The sequence below is a fragment of the Vigna radiata genome, chromosome 11, assembly GCF_000741045.1.
Source record: "Vigna radiata var. radiata cultivar VC1973A chromosome 11, Vradiata_ver6, whole genome shotgun sequence".
NCBI lineage: Eukaryota > Viridiplantae > Streptophyta > Magnoliopsida > Fabales > Fabaceae > Vigna > Vigna radiata.
This window is the reverse complement of record NC_028361.1, coordinates 9,473,561-9,499,058: the sequence shown is the minus strand read 5'-3', so window position 1 is coordinate 9,499,058 and position 25,498 is coordinate 9,473,561. Positions and strand designations below refer to the sequence as shown.

The 25,498-nt window shown below is 32.0% G+C and overlaps 2 protein-coding genes across 4 annotated transcripts; one reads left to right on the top strand and one right to left on the bottom strand.

The window, feature by feature from the left end:
* Positions 1-5,542: 5,542 nt before the first annotated feature.
* LOC106778009 (homeobox-leucine zipper protein HDG5) lies at positions 5,543-11,550 on the bottom strand. Of its 3 annotated transcripts, none has more exons than XM_014665885.2 (12): positions 11,417-11,550; positions 10,965-11,208; positions 10,693-10,856; positions 10,449-10,566; positions 9,584-9,775; positions 8,793-9,266; positions 8,279-8,380; positions 7,983-8,195; positions 7,701-7,869; positions 7,093-7,361; positions 6,887-6,982; positions 5,543-6,383 (listed from the first exon to the last, which is right to left on the bottom strand). In XM_014665885.2, exons 2-12 carry the CDS (start codon positions 11,100-11,102, stop codon positions 5,940-5,942), a joined length of 2,379 nt encoding a protein of 792 aa, XP_014521371.1. In that variant the 5' UTR covers positions 11,103-11,208; positions 11,417-11,550; the 3' UTR covers positions 5,543-5,939. The 3 variants fall into 3 exon arrangements, with proteins under 3 accessions (XP_014521371.1, XP_014521373.1, XP_014521372.1); XM_014665887.2 differs by having other exon boundaries at positions 10,693-10,853; XM_014665886.2 differs by having other exon boundaries at positions 10,965-11,202; positions 11,417-11,522.
* A 10,778-nt stretch (positions 11,551-22,328) lies between these two features.
* Positions 22,329-25,386, top strand: LOC106777091. Its single transcript, XM_014664609.2, has 5 exons — positions 22,329-22,490; positions 22,595-22,701; positions 23,114-23,727; positions 24,281-24,395; positions 24,885-25,386. The coding sequence occupies exons 1-5, from the start codon at positions 22,413-22,415 to the stop codon at positions 24,925-24,927; spliced, it is 957 nt and encodes a 318-aa protein (XP_014520095.1). The 5' UTR covers positions 22,329-22,412; the 3' UTR covers positions 24,928-25,386.
* The last annotated feature ends 112 nt before the right edge of the window (positions 25,387-25,498 follow it).

Genomic DNA, 25,498 nt, shown 5'->3' with positions numbered 1-25,498 from the left:
AACATAAATTCAAATTAATAAAAATTAAAACCTAACTTCTTAAACCTAACATAAGGAAGGATAAAAATGTATTTGCAACTTTTTTAACAGGTAACGGGTATTCGCAGGTCGAATAATGTAGTACCGGAACCCGACCCGATTATAAGTGAGCATTATAATATTCGCTACCCGCGGGTAGCGGGTAGTAAATATCCGCGGATACTAACTATCCGTTGTGGATTTTATCCGCGGGCGCGGATTTTTTTGGCATCCCTATTCATGACGATGTTGAATGTGAGTATGTTAGTGAAGAAAGTCTAGTTGATGTTAGCATTCAACGTGACATTGGGACTTATAAAAGAAATGTGAGACAAGAACCTTCTACTTCAGTAGGTGAATGTTCATGGACAACTGATAATGATTCCACTGATGATGTCCGTGGCTTGTCTGACATTGAGTGACTGTCAAAGGAGTTGAATAGTGGTCAAGATAGTGAGGAGGATGATGATTTCATTAAGATAAGGTTTCTCAATTTTAGTATGCCTAAAAGTTTAGGGGATTATAAATGGGAAGTACGAACCTATTTCGCTAAGAAAAAAGAATTCACATACGCGATAAGGACTTATGCACTCAGTAATGGGAGAAATTTAAAATTTATTAAGAATGACAAGAAGAGGGTTTCTGTAAAGTGTTTAGGTGGAAATGGGAATTGCAAATGGTATGCATATTTCTCCTATAGGTGTGGTGTCAAGTCATGGCAGCTAAGAAAAGTGATTGATGATCACAACTGTATAGAGATTTCAATGTAAAGCTAAAATGAAGAATATTAAAGAGGTCAATTTAGAGGCTTTTAAATACTTGATTATCATTCCACCTAGGTATGTATTCACTCTTATAAATACTTTATATGCTCACATTCCACATTTAAATACTTGACAACTTATATTGACTAATTTACTTCTGCCAGGTTTTGGTCAAGATATAGATTCACCCTTACATCAAAGTGTGACACTCTTGTGAGCAACATGTGTGAGGGATTCAATAGTGTGCTAGCCCATACTAGGTCTAAGTCAATTATTACCATGTTAGAAGACATTAAGGTTTATATTATGAAGAGATGGGCTACCAACAGGACAAAAATGACATCATATCAAGGTTCTGTGTCCTAAGGTTCTGAACAGATTTCAAAAGGAGTCATGGTTAACCAGATATTGGTTACCAAGGTAACTTTAATAAAAAAATTAAGGTCTGTTTCCATTGATGATGACTATTTTGTTGCTAACCGTGTTGTGAATTTTTATTCATCACAGGTGGTCAAGAGAAAAATTATTTGAAGTCAAACACATTTCTTAATTTAGGGAGCAATTTGTTGTCAATGTTAACAAGATGGACTGAAAATGTAGAAAATGGAAAATTACCGACGTTCCTTGCACTCATGCCACTACTGCAATGAAATTCTTGAATATAAATGCAGAAGACTACATTGGCCACTGGTTTAGGAAGTCTACTTATGAAGAGACCTACAATACAATCATTTATCCTATCAATGGTCAACATTTCTGGGAAATTACATCATATCCAGATGTATTACCCCCAAAGAAGAGGACAATGCCAGGAAGGCCCAAGAAAAAACGAAGACTGGAGGATTAAGAGTTGAAGAAGAATGACAGTGAATTAAGAAAGGGTGGGAACAAAAAAAAAATTGGTCTCTACAAAGAACTTGGACACAACCAAAAATCTTGTCCCCAAAGACCTCCAACAGTAGAGCTTCCTACTGCCCAATGTACTCAACAAACAGAAGTAACAATACCTCCACCAACAAATGTTCCTATTACTTAAGAATCTACTATGTTTACTACTGCTCAATGTACTCAACAAACAGAAGTCACAATACCTCCACCAACAGATGTTCCTATTACTCAAGAATCTACTATGCTTTTTTTGATCAATGAACTCATGTTTAATTTGTAGAAAATGTTTGCTCTATCATTTTGAAGACACTATTTTAAATATGATGTAATGTTTAATGTTCAAGGAACAATGTTTTATCAGTAGTTTGTAGTTGATGTATTTTGATAATGTAAGACAATGTTCTTATCACCCATTCAATTTAATGCACAATGTCACACCATCTAAAAAAAATACAGTTCACCACCAATTAACTTCGTTTGTGACAACTTAATGGATAGGGCAAAATTGACTCAATTTTACAAATATTATGACCCAATTGAGACTGTTGCAAATATGAGGACCTACTTGAGATTCTCATACAAATATAAGGACCATTTGAGGGTTTAAGCCTTATTTTTAATCAAACTTGATGTTCCTGCTGAAATGGGACGAGGATAACCGCCTGTGTAAAGGTCCTATATCCACCGAACGTCTCTCCGCTCCATGCACTGGTAACCGATAGGTGTATGAGGGGTGACCTGCAGAATACACTACGACGCTCAAGTGAGAATCTTTCTTTGTAGGTCTTTAGTAATTCAATAGTAAGTCAAAGTGAGTTTACCTCGAAATTAAACCCCTATTTATAGAGTTTATAAGAATCTAACCAATTAATTTACCTCTCAATGATCATTAATGCAAATCTTAACTACTTAACACTAGTCATTGCAACATTAATTACGCCTTAACTCTACTTAACTGTTGTTAGGACCGAACGTTCGTGAGATGCTTTCTTACACGTTACTCGCTCGGTCCTTACCATCCAGTTTGTCACCGTACCCGATCGGTCTGCTATAAGCCTAGAGTAACACTTGATATCAATATTCACGTTTTCCATCAACATATCAAAGGGAATTGGGTGTGCCCATTGTTGAAAAGGGTTGGCTGGAAGAGGTTGCTTGGTTCTGGCATGGTGGCTTGGAGAAGGGTTGGCTGGGAATGGGTATTGGGGAGAGAAAAAGAGAGAGAGAAAAAGAGAAAAAGAGAGAGAAAAAGATAGCAGCAACAAGAGAGGAAAGAGAATAAAAGTGCAGCCAGGTTAGTACGAAGTTAACTTCGTTTATACTAATTTAACGGAGAAGACTTCATTTATATAATTTTTACAACTTTGAGACTCAATAGATTTATTTTAAAAACTGGGTATTAAACAGAAGTTTACCACTTAACATGGAAGGAACCTAAATCTATATATCAATCAATTTTCCAAAATTCTTTCCACTATCCTCAGATGAGTTTTATAATTTTTTTAACTAGTTATGTAGTTGGTTTTCCAATCTTACAGTTCGGTTTAATTTTTAAGATAGAGATTTTTGTTAATAAATTGTTGTGGAATTTCCTGTTAAACCTGAAACAATCCAAAGTTGTTCTTAAAAAATATATAAATATTATATAAGAATTAAATTAAACTTATATATATATATATATATATATATATATATATATATATATATATATATATATATATATATATATATATATATATTGGTAAACCTAATTTCTTTTTGTTTTTTTTTAAATATGCTTTTGTCCTCAAAATTATTACGTGATTTTGATTTTTTTTCCTCTTCGAAACTTTTATCTATTTGCATTTTTTCTTAGGTGGCTAACAGTATCTCATGTTACCTTTTCTTTTTTTGAAACTAAGTCAACTCTCTATACTTTCTTCATGCGGGTGGCTTTTGGTGAACGGGTTGGTTGGAGATGCTCATCTTCAACGGTGATGGTGAAGAAAGCCGGCAGCGTGGGAAGATTGATTATGGCTACCGAAATCTCTAATCATACTACCCATCCCATCGGCGTGGGAATGATTCGTGACTATGTCTTTGATGTAGACCATCTCGGTGGTGATGGTGATGAGGTAAGCGAAGGCCTATGACTAGACGGTGAGGGTGAAGTCAGAGTCGGTGGCGACGTAGTTGATGACGGAGGCGAGGATGAGAAGGAGGGAAAGGAAGGTGAGGTTGGAGGGGCAGGGCTAGCCGCGGAAGGCTGTGTCGACGAGGGTGACAAGGCGAGAGGTGAGGAAGCGGAAGACAATGAAGGTGTCAACATCGGCGTGGCGGAGGAGGTCGGTGTTGGTGAAGATGGTGAGGTAGAAGACGAGGGCGGCAAGGAAGAATTTCTTTGCGGTAGGGATGTTGAGTGGGTCATGGTGGAGAATCTCTAGCTTCCCCATGACGAAGACGTCGAGCGTAGAAGTGAGGTATTGAAGCACCGGTAAGAGTCTTGGGTAGTTGAATTTGGTGATGACGTATTTGTTGATTATGGCAAGAAGGACTCGAACACAGTGTGTAACCCATCACCACCCCGCTCATGTTGTAGTACTGCTGCTTCCACGAATCCAATCTACCCAACGACATTCTCAAGAAACAAAAGGAGAAGAAGAAGATTGTTGGGGAATGAGAATGGATCATCGAAGCCCTAATATATAGATCTAAGAGTGTGTGAATGTTAGTGGCTGTGGCATAGGACAATTTTTGTGTACATGAAGTGAACCCCATAATCCAACATTTGTCTCCACCTCCATCTCCCTCACAATATTAAAGGCTTCCTCTAGCCTATCCACATAAGCAAACAAGTCAACAAGACAATTGTAGTGTTCTATCAAGGGTTCAATAGCAAAATCTTCGATCGTAAATTTAAAAATATCTAATATGCATAGGCTTTCCAAGTGAAAAGAGCATAAAGGGATGACACAGTTTCAGAAAATAGAAAGATGACGTATAACCACCTAAGAAAAAAGTAACATCGATCATGGAGGATTAAATTTAAGATTTTCTAAAAAAAAAATATGAAAATTGATCAAAGTTTCAAAAGAGACAAAAACTAAAATAACGTGATAATTTAAGGATAAAAACATATTTAATCATTTTTTCTTGATTATATAACTATTTTGTTTTTTTCTTATAACTAGTGTCTAGTTTAGTTTAGTATGCATGAATGATTTAAATTTAAAAAGGATAGTGCCGAAAAAATATATAAAAGAGTTATATGAAGGTATAAGTTTAAACAAAAAGAATCATTATTCTACATGAGAGGGTAAAAATATATTGGTAAAATATGTGTATGAGAGGGTAAACTAAGCTAAAAGAAATAGATATTAATTAGCTACAACTAGTATAATTTCTAATGATAGTAACTGATACAATAAATTAAAAAAAAAATACATTTTAATAAAATAGATTTTTATTTATAAACTTTTAATATTATATTAAGAAGTAAATTTTAAATTTAATTTAATATTAGAAAACTAATTTATAAAATGAAATTTACATTCCTTACCTTTAATAGATTTGAAACTTCCTATCAATATAAAAAAAAAACTTATAAAGTGCCTACCACCGTAACAACTAACAATCATAAGAATACACAAGTTCAACTATAAAAGTAACTGAACCCAAAACAAAGTACGACTTTACAAGAAAAATTAAGAATTAAATGTTTATAAACCAAGAAAAGAATTAAAACGAAAAGAAATTCTGGAGAAAGGGGGCAGTGAAATAGAAGGGCATAATAACATATAGAGAAGAAAAATGAAAAGAAAAGCGATTTCAAAAAAGAAGCTTAGAAATGATAATTGCATATGTATGAGAAGTTGATAAGAGAAGATGAAAAGGAGAGAAAAAGATAAAGAGGTAAATTAAGTGAAGTTGAATGATGAAAAGCATAAAAAGAAAGACAATAGAGGCTGACATAGAAACAAGAGTCAATTCCCGAACCACAGCACCCTTGGCCTCACTACAAAGCCTAAGGTACTATCTGGTGCGCTCTTGACTCCCTCAGTCCCTCTACCCTCACACACATAAATTCATGCCATTCCACGTTCTTTCTCAATTCTTACACACATATCCATTAATCACACACTTCCCTACCTAATAATCCATTTTTATTTTATACCACTCTTACCCTCCTCTCTGCTTCCCCCGTAACCTCTTACTTCTTCCTCCGCCCCTCATAAATCCAAAAGGGTAAACAAAACTCGGCTAAAGGAACCATTTTTCTCACTTTTCATTTCACTGCTTTGGAGCTCCACTCACTGTGGGTTCAGTGCAAAGGAAATTCGTCCCATTCTCACTGCTACTAGAAAGAGCAGCTTCGATTTGGTGCAAGGTGTTGCAGAGGTGGTTGTTGATGGCCGTCACACTTGAGAGGTTCAGCTTTGCAGAAGGGATTGTGCTGGCGAGAACTTGCAGCCCCATGGTTAGGAGGCAACCCGAGTTCAGAGATGGAGACTCTGAGGAGTTACCATTGATGGGTGTGTCAACGTTGGGTGATGATAGCATTGGCACTATCATGAAGCCTTGGGGGAGAAGGGCAATGCAAGAAGGGTCCTCGCCACTCATGGCTAGCTGGATGGAATCCACATCAATGGTCGTGTACACCACCAAGCTTCCAGACTGGTCGGTGCAACTCTCTTGCAGCATTAGCTCTACGTTCTGGGATGAGTTGCTTGCTACCTGCATGTGTGTAACAATAACCTAAGGTTTAGAATACAAAACCTTTAGCTAGTATTATTATATAACTAGTTAAGTAATCACTTCTTAAAATAATTGAAGTTTCATTTCAAGGGGATTCATACTATGGAAGTAAAGTACAGGTTTTGAAAACAATATCTAAGGTTGTGTAACGGTACTTTTTAACTCTTTCCTTAGAATGGCAACTTACAGAGACATATGATTTGAGGCTTCACGTGTCTCCCTTTTTTCTCCTTGTATCTCTAAATAAAAGGTGACACGTGAAGTGAACAAAAAACTGTACTTCCATGTATCTCTAAATAAAAGGTGACACGTGAAGGGAACAAAAAAACTGGAAGGAGAGTATTGCATTTTAAGTAAGGGTCAAAACCTAGTGATGGATCATAATCACCACTTGTTTTTATCTACCGGGAAAGGACAAATAAGGGACAGGGAAAAGGTGATATGTATCCTTGAGCAATATTTTATTTGGCAAATGATCTTACATTTATGCGAAGAAGTGAAATGCAGTTTCCTGGATGTGAGCCATTTGCAATATGAGCCACCTCATTCAATGAATTCCCGTTAGAAAGAGCATCCATCTGCCAAGAAAAAAAAGACTCCGGTGTTCATTACTTAACTGTTAAAATGCATTAAGAGATGAACTTGAATTGCAAGTGAGAAAAGTAGAATATTGGGGGGTTTGCACTACCTGAGATCTGTGACGTTCGTCCCTGAGGAGATCAAAGACCTTGGTATGAGAATAGGGCAACCAAGTGGTTGAAACAGCACTTAGAATCACACCATTAGGTTGGCCAGGCTCCGTGACTTTCCTAGTTGTGATTCTAACCGTGTCTTCAGGGGAATCTGATATAGCTGTCCACGATTGACCACCAGAGGTACTCATGTTAAGGCCAAACGTTTTTATCATTCTTTGGGCTAGTTTCATCAAGTTCTTTCGCGCTTCTGGAGAAGGTATCACTGCAATTGTAGTACAACATATATGTCCCACAGGTTAATATCATATACATGATTGTTCATAGCTTATTAATGGATACATATTGTAGTAATCTCTACTAATAAGTAGAAGAGACAGAAATAAGAAACTATAGGTGATAAGTTATAATTAAAAAGAGAGAAGATATAATATAAAGAAGATCAATTAGGTTATAAACTCCAGGAATGTTCATGAATCATTACTTATATTCGTTAGTGTGCTTTCCCTGGCCTAGTTTTTGGTGTTTCAATAGAAAGTTATTGAGTTAAAATAACATGTTGAAGTCAATGCAATTAAGATAAGAGAGATAAGATTTTGAGAACCTCCAAGATCTGATATGTTTCTGGCCATGAGGCTCGCGACCCTCTCGCATTGTCTCTGCAAAACTCCTAACCAACGCTGTGCTCCGAATGCCATTCCACTGTACACATAGTTGCTGAATATCTGATGGACAGGTTTCTCTTCTACTTTTGCATGCTCAACCCATGTTACCTACATAGATAAATACACATAATCGAAGCAGAAAGATGAAATTAGACATGCATATATACCAGAAAATGCTGGGAATGAAATAATTAGAATGCACCAATGGGGATAGGACTTACCCTTGAATACCCATTTGGCATATCTTGAATCACGCAACCGGAGGATCTCCTGCAGTATTTGGGATAAGAAGGGTGAAAATTTTGGTGAAAGTTGTCAACAGGAAAATCGACAATGGCCCAGGTCCCCTCCTCAGCATTTTGTTGACAATAACGAAGGAAATGAGTCTCGCGAGTGGACACCAAAGGAGAAAGAACTTGAAATTCTGCGTACATCTACAAAATGCAACCAATATATCAGTAGCCTAGCTAAACTATATACGACGCTACCAATTCAATACTTACAAGAACACACTTACCAGCTGAAGAGTCCCGCTTGCATGACCAGAAGCAACAGAAGATATGATTTGGACAGTTTTTGCTCGAGACACGATTGAAGGAAACAATTCCATCCATTTTTGCTAAAATGTCAAAGAACAGAAGCCATCAGAAAACAAATGCAAATAGAAGGGGGAAAGAAAAAAGAAAGAACTTTCATCATAGTTAAGGTTCACAAAACTTAAACCTCAGACTTTGTAAAATGTTGCAGAGTTCCATTTACTTTGACTTTTGTTGTTACTAAATATGTACAATTGAAAGACATTAAGGTAGATGATATTTTCAAGTGAAAAGTTGTACTTTTATAAATATTCGTACAAGAAAGAAACGGGAATCGGAGCGATGGAGAAAAAACAATAAGTGGAGCAAAAAATTGTACAGATAAAGCCAAAGTTCGTGAAATAAGATTAAAGTGAATGATAATTCAATTTTTCAGAAGAAAGAAAAGGGTTTTCTCAGAATGAAAAAGGTGTTAACAATTCAGCAACCACTTACACCATCAAGGAATGCATCAACAAGAGTGACACTGTTCATTATAACCACAGAAGTGTCACGGCTAGCTTCAGTTCTCAGTTCACTTCGGTGCTTGAGATTCTGAGGGCAAGGAAATATCCTAGCGTGCTCTTCAAAATTCAACACTTCCCTTTCGCCATCACTGCTTCGGATCCAAAGTGGCTCGTTTGTCTGACACATCTTCACAAGTTCTGCCATGGAAGAAGCCGCGAGCTCTAAGGCCAGAGACTTTTCTTCTTCCATCAAGATTCCTCCACCCTCAGCAAATGGTGAAGCTTCAGGAGGCAACATTGGCACAGGAATCATTTCTGTGCAAGGAGCAACAGGATCCGAATAGTGCCTTGGATATATGTTCATATCCAAATCCAATGAAGGGGCCATGAGAGTTGGACCTGCTGCCATTGTTTGTAATGAACGCCCAGTGTACCTTGAAGTGAGGCAACACACGCGTTCTAACTGCAAAATCAACATTCACGTTAATTGTAAATTAATGTTTAAGTTCGCAAAACTTAATTTAAGAGTAACGTAAACCCTCTTTTAGAGTTTAATTTCTGTATGCATGACCAATTAATCAAAAGAGTGTAACTTGTAACGTATTTATTATAAAAGTTAAACGTTAGTTTGTTGTTTTGTGGACTATTTTTTCAACCTTTTTGTAACCATCCTTGCCAAAGTGAACTCAATCTCCAAAATTTAAGACGGTTCATACATCAAAATGTAAATCTGAACAAATATTTGTTCAGTGTGATTATCAGAAATAATGGTAAATATACCTCTTCTCTCAACCGGGCATTTTCCATGCGAAGTTGGTGTTCATCCAAACCCAGATCAGCACCCATTATACATTGGCCACCACAATTGGGACACATAACGTTACGCAGTGCGGCTTGTAACCGATAGTTCTCACTCTTTAGAGTCTCATTCTCGGCTCTAAGTATGATATTATCTGCCCGATCTTGTTGTGCCTATTTCCCAGAATTGATAAAATCAAACATGAATTAATGGTTAATAAAGCAAAAACAACCAAAGACTCTTCCGTATGTTTCGTAGTCTTACAACACGTATAGTAATGAGGGTATAATCTTGATGTATATAATTCGCGAAATCCTTCAACATAAATGCTCTTAAAATTTATGAGGAGAAAGAGAAGACCGAAGACCCTTCATCATCCATTCAAACCCTAAAACCGTAATGATAATAGCAATAAATATGAGTACCGTTTGAGACCACTTGGGACAGGTAGGGTTTAATGCGTACATTAATGGAATACAGACTGTATGATGGACTTACCAAGAACCACAAGTAAATGAGAGTCTCCCCTCTTCCTTTTTTTTTTCTTTTTTTTATTCGCAAATATAAATTATATATGCACATATGATGGTTTTTTTAATCTATTTACCTGCAATGTATTTATCTCTCACTGTCTATGTAGCTGTTTATTAGGGCATAGGAAAGTTTTAATGCAATGGAAGGAAACGCGGTTTCATTGGGAAACGTGCTAGCAGTATACGTTAGATTTAATGGGTGGAATTAAGAGCATGAATACAGTTTAGGGTTTGGTTTTATTATTATAAGGTAGTAAAAGTGGACGTTTTAATGGAGGCTGAGAAGAAGCATGGTAATAAAGTTTCAGCGTACCTTCATCTGGGTTCGACGGTTCTGGAACCAGAACTTGACCTGGCGCGGTTTCAGGCCCAATTCATGGCTCAGTTTCAGCCTCTGCTTATCATCTGGGTGAGGACATTCCTTGAACAAACTGCCAGAGTTACATTAGACATGCAACAAGCAATGAACAAAAAGTTAAAGCCTTGAATTTCCGTTTCAGAGCAAGAAAACAAAAGAGAAAGAAATAGAGATCTAGAATCATAGAACATATTCTTACGCTTCCATTTCTTGGATCTGGCGAGCAGTGTGCCTGTGATATCGTTTTTTCTTTGTGGGTTGTTCACTCTCTTGTTCATTCCCTGACTTATCTTCGACCTGTTCGCTTCCTGACCCACTCTCCATCTCTTCCTTCCCTCGCAGCATCATCTCTTCTTCCTTCTGCTTCAAAAACAAAAGAGGAAATCAAAGGCAAGGAAAGTGGAAAGAAGAAAAAGATTTAACAAAAGCATGCAAATAGAAAAAAGGAAAAACGGTTGAATAGTTAATTACCATGGAAGGAAAAGGTTGAAAAGGCATGGTGGGGATGAAGTTAAAGTTAGAGTTCTGGATCGAGGAGGAGAAGAGAGTATCGGAGTTCACTACTACGTTCCCTCCCATACTTGACATAACCTGGCAATCCCCATACATTCTTCTTGCTTTCCAAAACCAACTTCACCTGTGTTTGTACTACTTTTAACGTGCTAAGAGAGAGATAAGCTAACCAAACTTTACTTCAGTTGAGCCAAACCTGTCCCTAACACCCCACAGCAAAACTTTCCCATATCAGAATCCAAACAATAAAAACCTTTAAACCATCAAAACATTCTCATTCCACCCGAAAACCACAACAGTGTAAAATATTCCTATACTACACAACCGACCAACCAAACCACCAGAATCTTAAAAAGATTTTTTAGCATGAAAAAAAAAAAAAAAAGTAGAGACGTTTTTCTACAACATACCAGAAGGAGGAGTTTAGTTTGGAGTTGAGAGACGAGTTGTGTAACACACGCACACAGAAAAAGGGGACCCTCTCTTCTCTCTCGATCCCTCCTTATCCTAGTTTGTCTGTGTTGCTCAATCACATAATATAATGGTCACATTGATAGTACTGTGTTGTAATAAATCGGTTAATTGAATAATTTACTGTGAATGGTAAGTGCAGGTCCACAGAAACCGATCACTGCCACTTACTCCCTCGTCTGTTACATGCCACGTGCTTCTCTCTTAATGGCCATTCCAAACGTTTCCCACACCCTTCGCCAAAGTCAAACCTTTTTTCCTTTCGACTTCTCCCCTTCAGGAGACTGCATCACACGCGCCCTGTTGGGATAAGAACAAAAGTTGAACCCGTTACTCCGTTTTTTTATTTACAATAATGAATAATGATTATTTTTAAATTGGTTAATTATGATTCTAAAAAATAATTATTAAAGAGAAAAAAATGTATGAAATATGGTTGTTGAAAGAGAAAGATTGACGTTGGAGATTTGCATGGTGGAAAGGGTGAGTTATTTATTTCGGTTTGACACTGAAAGCAGTGAGATGGAAGGGTGTCTCTTTCAGGTGGGGACCAGAGCATGGATGGAAAGCCCCTATGGAATTAAATATTAGACAGGGGATTTTAATTGCTTTGGAAACTTAATTATGATGAGATTTAAATTTTGCATGATGAGGGGAGCCCAAGTTCCTGGGTTATGGTTGGGTCAAATATGTCAACTTATGTTGCTATCAAACCATTTCTTATTTTATCTTATGCGAATGCTCAACATTACTACTTCGTTAAGGTTTCATTTCTGCTCATCTTTCTTCATCCGGAATCATCCCAATTTCATTTCATTATTCCCTTCGTACGTTAAAACATGCGACAAAAACTCTAACTTCTCATTCTAAGTCAATCTCTAACTTCCACTCTCTTTATTCAACCACAGTTACTAATTCCAGTAAACTTATTCTTAATTATCAAATTAAACACATGCTATTCATCTCTAATATCTCCTCAACTTTTATCTTTTATTTTCAAACACTTCTCCACTTCACTTATGTTATGTCATACCACAGATTCACATCAAAGTTGTAATAAGGATAAGTTGTTTCTTTTTTAAATACTTAAAAAACACAATTAAGTATTGAATACTAGTTTTTTAATCTAATAAATGCTTTCTTTTTAAAATAAAAAATATAAATTTCGTATTTTTTTAATTCTTTATCGTGTACCCGAAAACACGTTATGAAAATTTCCGTGCTAGTTTTGAATAAAAAATCAACTCGTTCATTTAATCGTTAAAGTGTAATAGATGATTTCATTATTTATTTATTTGTAATGGTTCTAAACAGCAATTTGACTTAATACTATAAGAAAATAAATGTTTAAGATGAAAAATAACTCTTTTAAAGTTATTTCTATATGTATATATATGAATATAATATGTTGTCGATAATAAAATATGAAACTATTAATTAAGAGATTAATAAATAAAAATATATTTTTATTTGAAAACATAGTGAAACTACATTGAAACAATATCTAATTAGCAAATTTTTTTCATACTTTTTCTATTTTTAACGTTTTGAGGGAAATTAACATCAGAAAATTGGAGTATGTTGATATTCATTTCCTTGTATATAAGCCAAAAAGTTAAGGTTAAAATAACACTTATACACACTATATTTTAAATCAATTATATCTATTTTTAAAACAAAATCTCTAAAGAATTATTTTTTGGAATTTTTTTAGAAAAAAATAATCCGAGAAGTGAAATATATTGAAGTTTAACTTGTAATTTCTGAAATTACAAATATGCTTTTTAAAAAGGAAAAACGAAAGGCTGGAGAACCGTAAGTTGGCAGCAGAACATAAGCTATAAGGCGCATTTTATTAAAGACTGAGAAAGAGGAATATTCACTACGTCTCTCATTATCTTCATTCTAATTTGCTTTCTTATTATGGTTAATTTCTCTCTGTCGTAATTAAATGTAAGTACCAAACTTTTATGTATTAACTTTGATTATCGAAATTTATTTTATTATTTCATATCTTTGCTAGTTATTCAATTCTATGGGTGAGAACTTCTACCAATAAAGTATTTCTATTTCTTTTTTATTATAGATTAAAAACTGAATATTTACTGACAGAGTAACTCTTTATAGTCGATTCATACTGTTAATATTAATGAAATTCGTTAAATACTTCAGAAGTTAATATTTAAAAATACAATTTAAAAGTTAATTATTGAAAAACTAATAATTAATTAATTTAATAATATAGACAAATAAAAATTTGCAAATAAAAGGTGACTAGATTAATTAAAAAAAACTTGGATTTGCGATACTTAATTTAAGCACACTGATATTTAAGTTTTTTTTTACTTGTTGTTTTATAACTGACACCTCATCCTTTATATATCAAGTTGAAATTCAGTATATATCAATGTGAATATTAATTGAAACGTAACAACATATAGAAAATAATAATAAAAAGTTTTCACCCGAAATAATATATAATAATAAAATATTATACCAAAATAAAATTTAATTATACAATCAAATATTTTTTAGTTTCAAAATATAAATTTCATTCAAATATTCAAAGTTCAGAATATTATTTTTTTAAAAATAACAATGATAATAATAACAAAATAAAGTTGATTTACTTAAACAGTGATTATATATACATATTAATGATAGCATCAATTCTACTTCATACACAATTTATATATTAGTAATTTATTAATGAATTATAGAAATTAATAATTACTTAAATATATTTAATAAATATTTCGATAGATTGAGAGTGTAATTTTAATTGTTAAAATTTCATACAATAATAATTATGATCAATAACTTTGTAGCATTTGAAAAGAATAAAAAATACGATAATTCTAAATTTGAAAGTCAAATTCCAAATAGTTTTACCCTTCAAAAAAATAAATAATATCATTTTCCCAAAAATATACTTTAAAAATGAAATTGAAATAATAAAAACTTTAAGAACTGTTTTCTTGTATCATTGAACTCAAAATTTTAATATTAAATTTGAATAAATTTATCATATCAGGTAGCATATTGTAAACTATTTTAAAATTTAAGTATTAATTTTATTATTCGATTTATATCTAATGCATATTGAAGTGAGATTTTAAATCAAAATATTAAATTTAAAAATTCAATATTTATGGTGAATTTTTCCTATTCATGGCAAACCGCTATAATAAGCACACCTTACACAGATAGATCAAAATACTTATTTCAAATTGTAGCATCCTTATTGAATCAATTTTCACACACACACACAAAAAAAAACATTTATATTAAAAGAATAAGAAAAATGTAGAGTCTCATTATTTTTTAAAAACCACGTTATTCATGTTATTTAATAAATTTCAAATTATACTTGGTAATTTATTTCAAAAAGGATGCTAACTCAAAATATTTTATTTTATTTTATTTAAAAATATCAACTTCATAATTATATATGATAATTTGTAAATATAAAATATGATTTAAAAATTACGTACAAAGCTTGGTTTAAAATTTATTTTATAATGTAAAAGGCACGAAACAAAAAGAGAGTTAAATATCTTAAAGTGTCATTAAATTCTAGTATAGTAATTATTATATCTGGTTGGAGCTTTATCCTTTGAACGTGAGAATATATATTAAAGAAAGATAGAGATCTAGAATTAAATAGTGTCCTATGACTCCGAGGAATACCAAATTTAAATGAAGAATTTGGTCCCCCTATAATCATAAGTTGAATTGTGCCTTTTTTTTCTTTAAATTTCACCTTTATTATTTTTAATGGAGATAAGCTAGTTTCCAGAAAATTCTTCCAATAATGCATTCTCATACACCAACTTTATTGTTTGCGCAGGATGGAGAATTTATCGTTCAAGTAAGCTTTCTCTTTACTACATACCGTAGCTTTGATTTACAGTTTCCACTTTCACCCTTTGATGCCTTTACTGTAAAAAATTAAAATACTTAGTGACTTCATTTGAATATTTGTAATTGAAGGGAAATACATTGATCTAAGACCAATATAGAACTTTATGGAATTGATTTCTATTGCAGGCAACTAAAGATTTGTATTGATTTCTCTTTTCTAGTTATCTATTATGATTGTTTTAATTTTAACTTGCCCTTTCTTCAACTTTGCTTTAAATATTTTTGTTTCTCTCCACTTACATGAGCCTAGGAAGTACTAGAATGCTTTCACAGTAAATTTGATGCATTTTGGAGTCTCCTCCTCTTGCATTTCCTAGTAATGTCAAGCTAAAAGTAGTGAAGTTACAAGTTTAGTGTTCATAAAACTAAGGGGCAAAACAAAGTCTATAGTTTTTAATTGCAGTAGTACTACATTGTGGGAGATCCTTTTAGCATAAATTTCTAGCGCAAAGCTTTCAAAACTTTAAGAATAGTCCATGTCTCTCTGCTTGAGCTACCTTTCATGGTTCTCTTGCCTTTTTGGTTGGAAGAATGACATAAATCCTACCTCCTGTACTGACATAATATGTGTTTACAAATATCGTACTTTGTGCAACTTATGTAATATTTGCAAGGGTGCTGCACTGCACTAGCTTGCTCTTTGTTGAGTTAACACTCAACAATGATGTGGCTTAAGGGTTAGACAGATTTAAATAACTTTAAGAATGAGACATTTTTATTTACTAATAAAACAATTTACGTTAAAATGTATCAGTTTTATTTAAAATTTATTTTTTGAATGCCTAAAACAATTGAACTTGTTGTTAATGATGATTTGGTTTTGGGGTGCAGGATCGACCATCTGCCAAGGTTCATGCTCCTCCAGGTGGTGGATCTTCCTTGCGATACCTCTTTGGTGGTCCTCCAGGGAACTAATTAATTCATGGATGTGGTTCAAATCTACCATGATGAGGAATCATGTGTAAAATAGATAGTGTTGTCATTGCCTTGTGTTTAGTCTAGTGAATTTTATAACATATTAGAGTTGAAGTGTTGGTGAATGTATTTTTATTATGAATGGAATCAATTGTAATTGGAATGTAATCAATTGTGAATGATTATAATTTCATTGCAATTGTAATAATAATTTGTTTTAAAAAAAAAAACATATATTATGACGTACAAAATAATGTACGTCATAATAGGTTATTCATGAAAATCACTTATTATAACGTATCAACAAATTTACGTCATAATATCTTTTGCGTATATTATGACTGATTTTAGAAACTACGTCATAATATGTTCAAGTTATTATGACGTAAATTTTTGCTACGTCATAGAATGCGCAGACTTATTATGACGCCCAGAACTATGACTCTCAAGAACTACGTCATAAAATGTCATTTTTGTACGTCATAAAATGTCTTTTTTCCATTAGTGTGCATTCTATTTAGCAGAATTCTAATGTGCACTTTTTTAAGGTGTTATTTTAATAAACACAGTCTAGTTCTTTTTTAGTCATAAGTTATATATTAATGTTATATATAATTTAAGTTTAAATAAATGAGGACATAACATGAAATAAGAATATTAATATTATTTAGCAGAAAAATATAGAGACACACCTTACGCCTAAATATTAGGGTTTCTATTACTCGAACATAGTTGATATCCTTCCATAATGACTTATATTTAACTAGTTTAAATTTGTGCTTACTTATGGATTGATGTTACTTTATGTGTTTATTAAAAGAGAATTATAGATCGACAAAAAAATTATTATTATTTTTAAGTTTATGATTAAGTTTTAAATATAATAACTTTAAAAAATAATTTATAGATTTAGAAATATATGTTTATAAAAGTATAAATAGTAAATTTTATAAAAATATAAATGATAAAAACATGTTTAAAAATAGAGTTGACTCTTTAAAAGTACAAAAGATATGCATAAATATGTAGGTTTCACTCGTTAAAAATATAAATTTGTGTATAAATAGACTAATATAACGTGAATTGTTAGACTCGTATAATCAATGTATTGACAAACTCATTCAATATGTGTTGTTAGACCCGTCTAATCAATATATAGACACATTTGTCTAATGCGTATTGTTGGACTCCTCTAATTAGTATATGGACAAACTTGTGTAATGTATATTTCAAAACTCGCATAATCATAACATAGATAGAGTCGTTTAATATGTATCGATAAATTCATCTAATATGTGTATAAAGAGACTTGTTTAACGTATATTGTTAGACTGATGTAATTAGTGTATGAATAAACTCGTCTAATGTATGTTATAAGACTCGTATGATCAGTGTATGAACATACTTGTTTAATGTGTATTCTTAGACTCATCTAATTAATATATGAAATGAGTCATCTAATATTTTTTGCTATACAAACTCTTCTAATCTATATTGCTAGATTTGTGTAATGTTTTTCGCTATACCCATCTAATGTATGAATAAACTCATTTAATATGTATTGCAAAATTCATTTAAGTAGTAAGTGAACATACTTGTCTAATGTTTATTAATAAACTCGTTTAATTTATGTGTTGAGAGACTTGTCTAATGTATATTGTTATAGTCATCTGATAAATATATGAATGAAATATCTAATGTGTATTGCTAGACTCATTTAATTTATATATTTCCAGACTTGACTAATAACTTTTGTTACACTCGTCTAATTAATGTATGAAATGACTTGTCTAATATTTTTGTTATGCTTATCTAATTATTATGTGGACAATCCAGTGTAATTTTTTTGCTATATTCTTCTAAGCAATGTATGGAAAGACTCGTTTGATATGTATTTCTACACTCATATAATTAATACATCAATAAATTCGCCTAATATGTACTGCTAGACTTGTTTAATCAATATAAAAATACGCTCGTATAATGTGTATTGCTAGACTCATATAATAAGTGTATATTGAGACTTGTGTAATGTGCATTGCAAGATTTGCCTAATTAGTGAATGAACAAACTTGTTTGGTAATTGTATGGATAGATTCATCTAATATTATTGTTAAACTTGTCTAATTGCATCGATAAACCTGTTTAATATTTTTTTATGCTTATTTAATTAGTATATGCTTAGAGTCGTTTAATCGACATATATGAAATAGGATAATGATATTTAAACAACATTTTTTTGACAACATTTGAACATTGATTATGTGTCAATCTGTGATTGATCAAAAATTACTCCACAATAAATAATAATAATCATAAACACTATTGTGGAGTAATTTTTGATCAATCACAAATTGACACGTAATCAATGTTTAAATGTTGTTAAAAAAATGTTGTCTAAATATCATTATCCTATGAAATACCTCATCTAATGTTTTTTTTTTTGTTATATTCATATAATTATTGTATGAACATACTCCTTTATTATGTATTGTTAGACTCGTCTAATGATTATTGTCATACTCGTTTAATCAATGTATGTACAAACTCGTCTAATGTGTATATTATTAGACCCATATAATGTTTTTTGCTATATTTGTCTATGTGTGTTACTAGATTCGTATAATCAATATATGTTTAATATATATTTGTAGACTCAAATAATGACAATATATATACACTAGCGATATATTTTAAAAACAATTAGTTTTTAGTTTTTTCTTTTGTTTTGTTCATACTAAAGTCTTAAACTCTATATTTCCAAGTTGAAAATAGTAAAAACTAAATTAAAAGAATATGATTAGTTTGCTTCAACCATCTTTTCTAGCATGTGTGTCATCGTCTCCAGCACTGACCACCTTGGTTGGACTCGTCGCAACCTCCCCTCTCTAGATTTGGCCTCGTTGTGTTGATTGGGTCTCTTTCGGGTTTTAGGTTTTTTCTCTCTCTTGCTTGTTCATGGCTTTTTTTCCCTTTCGACCTCTCTTTTGTCGCCAATACTTCTAACATGTTCATATATACTAATTATGTCAATGTGCATTTGTTTATTGATAAGTTAGATGACACTAATTATATAGCTTGGGCATCAGACGTTAAACTTTGGCTTAAAAGTCAGAGGTATGTTTATCATATTACTCAGAATGTGACAACTATAGATTCTGTTGCGGTTACTCGTTGGTTGAAAATTGATGCTCAGTTTTGCAATGTTCTCAAGGGTACCCTTCATTCTTCTTTAAAACAAATTTGTCATTCTTACGAAACAAGTTTTGAAATTTGGGAACATGCAAAATTATTGTACACCAATAATACTCAACGTTTGTATGGTGTTTAACATGATCTTTTCAATGTTATTACTCCTCGCCATCAGGACTCTATGATTGATTTTATAGAAAAAATTCATGTTTTTTTTTCATGAATTTAATGAATTATTGTTCGTTGTCTCTAGTCCTGCCCATTAAACAAAGTAACGGTTAAAGTTCTTCATGATATTGGTGTTACGCAACCTTGCTGATAAAATTCTCATATCTGTGATCAAATTTTGAGTTTACCTCTTGTACCCATTTTGACTTCTACTTGTTCCACTATTTGTGTGCACGTAGTAAACTCATTAATGATACATCTATTTTCTCAGCATTGGCATCTCAACATTATGATCGCAATTGCTCTTGCATGCAAGGAAAAGGACATCACAGGTGTGACCATTGTGGCAAGCTAGGCTTCAAGATTGATAGGTGTTATGCATTACATGATCGTCCTCTTAGATTCACTGCTATTGTTCAAACTTCTCCTACCTTACAATCACTTATTGGGGATCCTCCCTCATTTGATATTACTAACGACTCTTTTATTTTCAATAAATTTCTCAAATGGTATAAGGAACAATAACCTTCTAGTTCCTTTGCACTTTTAGAACACATAAGTACATATTTTATTAGTTTGACTCCATCTTCTCTCTTGGTTCTTGGGTTCTTGAGTTAAGAGTCACATATCACATTACTGGTAACAAATCTTTGCTTTCTTGTACTCTCTGAATCCTTTACCTTCTATTCGATGGTTGATGGATATAGAGGTTTAGTTCATGGAATTGAGACTGCTAACATTTTTCCTTTTTTATCCACATCATAATATACCTTAAACTTATTTACATCATAATATGTCTTAAACTACATCATAATATGTCTTAAACTTATTTACAAGTTTGTCAACACGTTTCATATTATGACTGATGTACAAAACTATGTTATAATATGTCTCACTTTTATTACGTTTCTGCTACCGATCAACCTATTATGATAGATGATTTTTATTTGTCATAATAGGTCGCCATATAGAGGTATTTTTTCACTAGTGAATTTCCAAATATCCTCTTCTATTATATTATATAATAGATAATAAATTATAATAAATGACTAAATAATTATAAATTATAAAAAGATAAAATTAAAATGATAAAAAATTAGTATAAAAATGTATACTTTAAATATAAGTTATTATTTAATAATTTATTAAATAACCAGTTAATTAAAAGTTATAAAAGAATAAAATTAATAATAAAAAAAATTATAGACAAATTAATTTAAAAATAAAATAAATGGATAAAAAGATCAAATAAATTTTATGCACATGTGATAAAAAACAATATAGAAAAAAATAGTTTAAAAATAAAATAAATGAATAAAAGGGTGAAATAAATTTTATGCATAACAAAATAGATATAAATAAATACAAAATTAAAATAAAATAAAAAGATAAAATAAGTCAAATAACTTTCATAAATATGACAATAAAATAAAATATAAATAAATTATAAAATGTCAAATGATTAAAAAAACTAATTTTTTGTCAACAAAATAAAATAAATTTGCTAGCATTTTTTTTATATATAATAGATTGACACTCCTTTCATGTCACATTAAAACATGGAATCCCAAGCCAACAAAACATATCCTTCTTGTAACCAAATTCTTATTTATGAATTAGAAGACACATTGGAACACACACACCAAAATAAGTATATTTAAAATGGATAGGACATAATATTATTTATATAATTATAATATTTATATAATTATATATAACTTAATTAGTAATTTAATTATTATATTTAAGTATTTTATTTGTTTTAGTTTATGTTTATTTTTTACTAAATTGAGTTCATTATTTATTAAATAAAGTTAATATAATCTTTTTTTGTTAAATTGGAAGGGTGATGTACTAGTCAAATAAAAGGTTAAATTAATAGTTTAGTTTCTATAACTTTCTACTTTATTAACTCCTTACATTTTTACATAGAGATAATATGGTGTTTTTTTTTTCTGCCAACGTCGATCTTGAATATGTGATCTTGAATTTTAAAAAAATAATCTCAATGAGATTGTGTTAGAGAAAAATGAGTTGGAAATGAAGAAAACAATTTAGACACACCTGGTCACCTCCTAATTATGTTAATATAATTTTCTTTATTCAAAAAATATAAAAACTTAAGTATAGGAACAAAACTAATTTTAGGATTAAATACAAAAATAATGATTAAACCTTATTGACACATGTTACCTTTCAAATGATTTAAAGAAGAGAAATAATTGCATTAATCTTATTTAAGAAATATTATGACTAATTGATTAAAAATAAGGATTAAAACTAAAAGGAATTAAAAGTCTAAATAATATATTATCAATTAAACAATTATAAATCTATCATGATATACTAAAGTTATGTAATAATTATAAAATTCAACAATTTTATGTTTGTAATGTGAATGAAAAATAAATATAAAAATATGATTCAAATTAAAAAATAATCATAATATTGCCAAGTTGTGCAATAAGTCAAATTTAAATTTAAATTAAAAAGAATTAATTTAAAATTTGAATGAAAGAAAAGACATCAACAAATATGTAATTGAAAAATAATTAAATAAGTTTTAAAAACATAATTAAGAATATATAATTGTAGTTAATCTGAAAATAGGCTTGTGATCTTTTACCCCTTGAATTATTTGCGTCACTTGACGGAGGCGTAGGGTTTAAATCGAAGGGGTTTTAGGATTAGGAAAAAGAAAGGTGAGGGTTTAGTTCTTTGTAATCTAAACAAAGCATGGGGAAGAAGGAAGGAGATCTATGGGACGATTCAGCTCTCATCGCTGCCTTCGACCACGCGATTTCCACTTACAAGGTTCTCTTCTCTCTTTCTTGCAAATAATTTGGTAACTATATTTTCGCTCTTCGTTATTCGAATTATTTGTTTATCTCATAAAATTTGCGATTTGTATATTCAAGAAAATGCATATCAGCGGCAAGAACAAAGACGCCGCTGCTCAAGAAGCGGAGACAGTGATCGGAGAAGAAGCCTCCTATGTTGACTTCGCAAGTTCCCACGCTACAAGGTTCAATTCAACTCGCATTAGTGAGCGTATAATTGTTGAACCAAAACACTCGATTGGAATATGTTTCAATCTTCTTTTTGTTTATTAATTAATATATATTTATATTTTCTTTTTTATTGAGCTATCGTGCATTGCGTGGTATTTCTCAAACGTGTAACAAGTTTTATCTGCATATTATTAGTATGCCCTACACTGGACAATTTTAGTCTTTGGTTGATCTTCCGCTTCTCATAATAGTGCATTAAACAGAATGTAAACCGTGTTGTCATGCCACCAGGAAAAAAATGTCTCAAATGATTTTTTACTATTTGTGCTGTCAGAGAAATTAGGTCACGATATAGGGTTTTAGTACATGGCAGAGGTTTTTATCCTTAGTAATTTTTCTCAATTTATTTTGCTTTATTGAACTCAGGGATGCTGACACGAATGACCATATTCCAGCTACTGACGTGCCTGATTCAGGTGAGACTCGTAATGAGCCAAAACTGGAAGAGGATCATCACGTAGAGTCACTAGTGGAGCAACCTTGCCTAGATTCAACAAGTGGTCAAGGCATCCAGAGTGGGCAGAGTGGTTATGCTTATGCGGAAGGTGTAGATGATTATAATCAGTTAGTTACGCAGTATTATGAACTTGAGGAGAAAAGGGCGAAGATTTTGGAGCAACTCAATCAATACGGCTATTGGAATTACCAAAATGTTGCTGCTGTTTCTAGTTCTGGTGTACCTTATTCTGATTCTCAAGAGTATTCAATGGCTGCTTACCAAGTTTCTGATCCAAATGCTGTCTGTACATGTTGCCCTTGTTATAGTCAATGTCTACGGGAACCACGCACATCAATTCCTGGTTGTTCTTTGGGTGAATTATCCGTTGGCAAGCCTTGTAACAATGCTTATGTGGAAATGGATCATAAAATGTCATTTCCTTATAAGGATGATGACATCCGCAAAATGGCAATGGGAGCTGCAGAGAAGGCATTGTCTACTATTAGAACAACCATATCTGGCGATTTTAATGCAAATGAAGGTAATCCCATTACTTAGAGTAAACAGGTGCATGAATATAGTTGTTAAATGAATTGAACTTTGTTAGTTATATTGAGATCAAGCGTTTTCGTTCCTAAATGCATCTGTTCTGTCATTTTTGTGCATCTGTAGGACTGCTGGTTGATAACTTGTATACATATATTATGCTTAAGCTGGCGCCATCTGAATTCTTTTTCTCTATGTTTGTCTAGTTTATTGTTTTCTGTTAACCATTTTAATTTGATTGGATGAATTAAGAATTGAATTATAGTCTAGTCGGCAATCATAACTTGCCATCACTTGTTTTGATGGTGTTAACTGTTTTAATGTATGTTGGTTTTTAAACGATTCACATATTGTAGCATAATTATTTCCTCTTTCCTTCTAGGGTTGTGTTCAGTTTATTGATGAAATTGTCACAGTTATCAAATGCTTAATGTCCTTCCACCATTTTATGTTTCTATGGCTTTACTTTGTTATCTAGATATGCATCTTTTTTCCATTACTATCTCATTTTTTTACTTTATTTGATAAGCAGCATATGTTTTTTCTAGATGCAATTTCAGGAAAAGAGAGAAACAATTCTGAACATGAAGAAATTAGTGGTTTAGAAACGGATCTTGCTGCTGTTTTGAATGCCTGGTATTCTGCTGGCTTCTGTACTGGAAAGTAAGTGTTAACGCAAGTTTTATTTGTGATAAATGTTGGTTCGTTTGTCATTCAAGCATTTTTCTAACTTACTAAGATTTTTTATTATTTAAACAAAATATAGTTTTTTGGATTATCATTATTGAACTTGGGCTGGTCCAATCCTTTAACTCTCACTTTACTAAATCAAATGTAATCTTTACTGAACCTTTTTTCGTTAATGCAAAATTTTGCAAGATAAGCCTCTTGATATTTTGCATCGTCAAATCAAATTTACTTGTGTACCTCTCTCTCCTTACGGTTGCGAATGTGGCCGAACACTAAGCATAGTTACATATATATGGAGGCGTAATAGAATTTAGTTTTTATTGTTCTTTCAATTGAAACACATGATTGGAGCAAATTGTTTTTGACACTTAGAATAATAGCAGTTTGGGTTATCTCAAACAAACCTCTAGTTATGTGTTCTCCTTTCTTTTTGTATAATGATCGGTGTTATGATGATAACAGGTATATTGTTGAACAATCCATTCGAAACAGAAGACAAATGTAAACTCCTGCATCTTCAAGTGGAGTAAAATGGGTTCTCATTCAACTATGCAAGTCCTTGTGATTATTTCTCAACAGTTGGGTAATTGGTCTACATCTTAGCTTCTTTGGGAAATCAGAGCTGTGCTATTATGATGTGATTGGACAGGCTGGCTCATAAATTTTGAAGCCCCGGTGTTAGTTTTCCTTGCAATATTATATTGGACATATTCGGGAAATGTTTTTACTCTCTGCTGCGGACATGAATTTCTTGGTCCATTTGGTTTGGATGCAGAACTTAAAAATGCATAAATATTTTTTGTTTAATGTCTGTATTTGGTAGTTGGGTATTAGCGAGAGAGGAGTGATCCCATCACTTGTTACTTTTTTTCTTAACTTTACAAGGACAGTTGAAATGTTATTACTATATGATGGCTTATAGAATCCAAACCATGCTTGCGTACTTCCGCGATTTTATTACTTTCTTCGTCTGTGGTATGTTTAAGTCATTTATATTGGATACATTTTGGTTATATTTCTACAATTAAGAAATATTTTTAAATTGTTTTTTGCATATTATCCAAGAAAATTGGTTA